The sequence below is a fragment of the Bison bison genome, unplaced genomic scaffold (assembly GCF_000754665.1).
Source record: "Bison bison bison isolate TAMUID 2011002044 unplaced genomic scaffold, Bison_UMD1.0 scf7180017864048, whole genome shotgun sequence".
NCBI lineage: Eukaryota > Metazoa > Chordata > Mammalia > Artiodactyla > Bovidae > Bison > Bison bison.
The window spans coordinates 5,387,215-5,392,802 of NW_011494620.1; the positions used below are offsets into that span (position 1 = coordinate 5,387,215).

At 47.7% G+C, this 5,588-nt stretch overlaps 1 protein-coding gene across 1 annotated transcript in view; it reads right to left on the bottom strand.

Annotated features, from left to right (window-relative positions):
• Positions 1-5,168, bottom strand: part of SERPINE3 (serpin peptidase inhibitor, clade E (nexin, plasminogen activator inhibitor type 1), member 3) — a 30,557-nt gene extending 25,389 nt beyond the window's left edge. Inside the window, 2 exon segments of the mRNA XM_010835672.1 lie at positions 2,953-3,213; positions 4,646-5,168. Of these exon segments, the coding sequence (XP_010833974.1) occupies positions 2,953-3,208 (256 nt within the window). The 5' untranslated portion in view covers positions 3,209-3,213; positions 4,646-5,168.
• Positions 5,169-5,588: the final 420 nt, after the last annotated feature.

The following is a 5,588-nucleotide window of genomic DNA, read 5'->3' on the forward strand; positions in this document are numbered from 1 at the left end:
TCCTTCTCCAATGCATGAAAGTGAAAAGTGAAAGTGAAGTTGCTCAGTCATGTCCGACTCCTAGCGACCCCATGGACTGCAGCCCACCAGGCTCCTCTGTCCATGGGATTTTCCAGGCAAGAGTACTGGAGTGGGGTGCCATTGCCTTCTCCGCATTAACCTCTTGTCTCATTAGTAAAACGGGCACTTTAGGAGGCTTGGCGATTGCATATGATTTCTATAAGGATCAAGGGACATAACAACTGTAAAAGTGAGTCCACGGGCGTCATCAAACAGAATTCTTCCCCACCCCATCTCCAAGGCCTCTGTTCCCAGCATCGTTCTTGTGACAGAAAGCTGAGGTGTGTGAAAGCTGAGATGTGTTCTTTATTAATTGACTTGGAAAAGCATTGGAAATCCCTAGAACTTGGACCATTGGGAAATCATGTTTTCATGCAGTGAAAACAAAAATATTTGGGGGATATCACTGGTGTCTGCTTTGAAACTCATGCCCAGCTTTAGGACCAGCTGGTGGGGATATTGGCAAAGCTGCTGGTGGTCAGGCACTTCCCTGGTGGTCCAGTGGCTAAGACTCCTTGCTCCCAGTGCAGGGGCCTGGGTTCAGTCCCTGGTCAGGGAACTAGATCTCACATGCCTAGCCGAAAAAGAAGATTCTGCATGCCAAAACAAAGATCAAAGATCCCATGTTCCACAACTAAGATTCAGTGCAGCCAAATAAATATTAAAAAAAAAAAAAACTGCTGGTGGTCACCTATTGGCTGGATGTCAGTGAGAAGACAAGCGCCCATTGTCTCATTGCGAACATGGATAGAGCTCTGTTGATCAGATGGGAACAATGCCCCAAGCCCCTGGGCTGTGGGTTCACGTTCCTGATCTGTGCTCCTTTGTAAAAGAAAGATTGGGACAGGGCAGGTGGTGGGCAGTAGCAGGTTGACTTAATCAGCACCCATGTGATTCTCTGAGCCATTTGGGGGCAAACACATGCAGGGGTATTCCATTAACTAGAACTCTGCAAGCAGCACATTCCTGTTTGTAATAATTAACCATGGATCCATGAGATAATGAAGCCATTTATAAGTAAGAAAAAAAAGTGGGATTATGTTCCCCAGAGTTTGACCATTAAGCATTCTGGACATTTGGTAATTCTTGAATGGGCTCTATGGAAACCCTGTTAATCGCCACACTTTGCTCAGGCAGGTACCCTGACGTTACCTGACAGCAAAGCACCGACTGTCATCAGTTCCCTGGCTCTTCAGGGAAACTCCATTTGCATTTCTCACTTTCCCTCTAGTCCTGACTTCTGTGAGAAAATGTTTCAAGGCCGAAATGCCTGCCCCTCTTTCATATTCCTATTTGTTCTTCATAACCCAGCTCAGGGGTCTTGTTATCTGGGGAGCCTTCCTGATCTGCTAGTGGAATAAATCATTCCCTCCCTGGTACGAACATATTTCACATAAGTACACTAACTGCTCCTTATTAAAAATGTGTTTCTGTGTGCATTGTTCCTACGAGACTGAGAGTCTTGTGTTCAAAGGGTTCCTTATATACCTGGCTGCTAAATTCCTGGCATAGCACCAGCCCACACAGCAGGAGCTCAGAAATACTTGATGGATGGCTTTGCACTGAATCTAACGTGGCTGGAGAGCAACTCCACGGATACGTGCATTTCTATAATATACTTGCCGAGCAAAATTCAACGTGATAACTTCTGTTTGTCTTCACTTATCCTAAGAGACAAAACGTATTTGCAGGTCGGCCAGCAGTCTCACGAGAATTATTTTGGCAGAGGACAGGGTGTGGATGGGGAGGGGTGGGGACAGTTCACACAGGTAGTGCCTGTGGCCTGCTGTCTGGAGCATTCACCTTGCCAACGCAAGATGCCACCTCCAGGGAGCTCTTGCCATGGCTGTCTTAGTATTAGTACCTGGGTGCTCTAAAAAAGGGTTAATTTATATGATTTTAATTCTCATCCTTTTTCACTGGCATCTTATTCTTAGATAGAGAAAAAAGGTTGTGTGTAAAGTGTTTGTGTTCAGATGGAGTTGGGAGGTTGGGACCAGGGCCAGAGGCCCCAAGTGGGACCAGGTGTGGCTGACCTGGCATCACAAGACTCTTGCCCCCACTGGCAGAGGTGTTCTGAATTATGTTGGTAAATACGACTGCCTGGAAGTCACACATTTATGAAACCGGGATGGTCTCTGGAACCAGACAGCCTGGGCTTGAGTTCCAGCTTAAACTCATAAATATCAAATTATGTTGGTAAATATGACTCTGCCTAGAAGTCACACATTTGTTAAAGCAGGATGAACCAGACAGCCTGGCTTGAGTTCCAGCTTGACCACTTGCTGGCTGTGTGACCTTGGGCAACTTGCTTACATGCTCTGTGCCTAAATTGGCTTATCTCTAGGGATGATGAGATAATTACCTACCTCGATAGGGTTGTTGCTACAGTGAATTAGATTGTATTGGTAAGGTGGTTCTAGCAGTTTCTGGCACCTAGTAAGCATTATAAAAGGGCTTGTAAAATGCAATGGAGAAATTGCCGCCAAACCCAAGGGTAGAAGCGAACCTTAGAAATTTTATCAAGAGTGACCACGATGTGGGCTTCCCTGGTGGCTCAGTGGTTGGGAGTTCGCCTTGCAATGTAGGGGATGTGGGTTCAATCCCTGGGTGGAGAAATCCTCTGGAGAAGGAAATGACAACCCACTCTAGTATTCCAGCCTGGAGAATCCCATGGACAGAGGAGTCTGGTGGGCTACTGTCCATGGACAAGACTGAGTGACTAAACAGCCACCACCATGATGTAGAGTGTCAATGCCTTCTGTTGCACACTTGCCAGTGGGCAGCCTTCTCTGCCTGCCACCCGAGGCAGCCTGAGCATGAGGTCAGGTGTGAGTGTGAGCAGGGCAGTGGGCGTGAGCAGCAGAGTGGGAGGAGCAGAGGTCCGCTTACCATGGACGGTGTAGCCCAGGGCCTGGGCCAGCTGCCGACCAGTGTTCCCCCGGGCTCCAAACTGCAGGAGCTCCAGGGGGATGAAGGCGCCAGCGGGGGAGAGGACCAGGTTGGTTTGGTTGCTGGCCGCGGCCACGCTCCGGTACAGGCGAAGCGCCAGGTCCGTCCTCAGCAGGGTCAGGTCCTCATGGAGGTTGCTAGCTCCCCCAGGGGAGCAGACGGGAAGGAGGAGGAGGGCCAGTAGGAGAGACTGCATGGCTCCTGCAGAGGAGGGAAGAGATGCAAGTGAGGCAGGAGCTGCTCCATCCTGCAGAGGAGTGGGCCTGGGGCTGGTGCGCGGCTGCGGCTGAGAATCACTTAACAGGCCTGTTACCTGGGACCCTTCTACCCGCAGCAGAATGTGTCTCTGTATCTGCCTTAGAAACACTTGCTGGAAATCAAACCATGAGTTGGAAGGCCTGAATTTTAGGCCTGCTCTGTCATTGGAAAAGACCCTGATGCTGGGAAAGATTGAAGGCAGGAGAAGGGGACGACAGAAGATGAGATGGTTGGATGGCATCACTGACTCAATGGACATGAGTTTGAGCAAAGTCCGGGAGATGGTGAAGGACAGGGAAGCCTGGCGTGCTGCCGTCCATGGGGTCCCAAAGAGTCGGACGTGACTGGGTAACTGAACAACTGTCACTTACTACATGCATGACTTTGGGTGAAGCTCTGGTCAGACCAGAAGCATTATGTTGGCTCAGAAACTTGAAAAGTATGTCTTACTCATTTTTCTCAGTACTTAGTTAGCTCAGAGCTGGGCCATGTCTATCAGTAATAATAATAGGAATAACAAATAATATACTCTGTTAAAAAGGACTTTGTATTTTCATGATTAATCATTACAACATTCTTACATGGTAGCTGTTATTATATTGCAAATATAGAGATGATGATGTTTAGAGACTTCAGTGGGTCATTTAAGAAAACATGGGGGTGGAAACAGGCCTGGGATTCCAGTCCTGGTCTCCTCTGGGTGGTCCATGAAAGACTGAGCGTATAAATGCACATTAAAATATTGATCCATGAGCTAATTGTACCTAGGATATCAGAATTCTTGTGATGTGAATTATTTTCATAAAAAGGACACTTTCACAGAGAGCAGAATGCTGCAGATAGAACTCCTGCTACAGAGATGTACCCCTTCAAGGAAGAGAGTGCCTTTGCTGGAAATTAACGCAAAGAAGAGAAAGGCAAGGCACAAAGTGTTCTCAGTGACTATGCCACACGGACAACCTGTGGCAATTTCTGTTCTGTTGTCTGACTGCGATATCAGGCAGGATTGGTGAGAGAGGGTCCCAGCCCAAAGAAGTCATCTGAGGATGAGAAGTTTGCATGTAAAGCCACTGGGCTCAAAGGTGTTTATTTCAGATAAAGGCCCCACATGGAAAAGCATCCTCTTTTTCTCAGCTCTTTCCTTCTGCAGCCAAGCACAAAGGCATCATAGGGGTGGGGGTGTGCACAGGTGTGGGGATCTTTCTCTGTGTATTTGGAAACCCCAGTCTAGGGTCTTTTTCGAAATGACCAACTCCCAGTGCTCTTGATGCTCCTATCACCTCCCCCAGGGATGCAGCAATCAACCCTTCACGCCCTTAGGCTCCCCATGACCACGTCCCTGCCATGATTCACTGCGGACGAGCTGTTCACTCACCTTCTCTTGGATGGGACTGTCCGAGTTTCCTTGCTGACTCCTGTCCTTGTGGGTCTCCGGTGTTAACGTGCTCCCCCTTTTAAAAAAGTGGAGCAGAATCTGCTTTGAATCACAAGACGGCATAGGGAGGAAGCTGGCAGTTGCCGTCTCTGTCGGCGATGTCTCTACCACTCGGTCCAAATTCCTGGAGCCTGAGGTCCCACAGAGAGCCAGGGGCAGGAGCCTAGCCCGGCCAGCCAAGCCCAGATCGGGAACAGAGCGGGCCCTGGGGAGGGAGCCAGCCACACCCGTCAAGCCTGCTTAGGCTTGTGACCTGATTGTACCAGCGAGGAACCCCTCTTGTAGCCCTTTGTCAGTTGGAGGAATTTCACTGATAACTCTGCCGTTAGGGCTTTTGCTGGGTACCAGGTACCTCATGCTTCTCCCCGCCTCCTGGGAAGAGAACAATACATTAGTCATTGGGCATGACTTGAAGCTTTTAGCAAATGACATTCTGCAAAAAAGGGTGGGGAGGGAAGCAAAATATAGCACAATCAGTTTGGACACAAGGTGTCTTGCCTTATTTATTATTAATAAAAGTGAATGTATTTATTTATATGTAATACAATAAATATAAGAACTCTAAGCAATCTTGTTCTCAAGATATAGAAGTTAATAAATCTGGTGACTCAATATGAGAAAGAGACTGTGTTGTCAGTTAAGGGAAGGCACGTTCTGGGGAAGAATAAGCAGATTCTGTCCAAAGTCTGTCCTTGTGACCTAATTCAGAGTTGCAGACATTTCTATGAGTTTCTTAGGTGTCGTATTAAGTACAAAATACGTGTCAGGTTACACGTCGTTAGAGATTGAAGAAAAGAAGACACTTGGAAATGAATGCAGCTCTTAATAATGTTCTCTCGGGCATCTGTTAGAGTTAATATTTGAAAAAGAATGAGACTGTTTT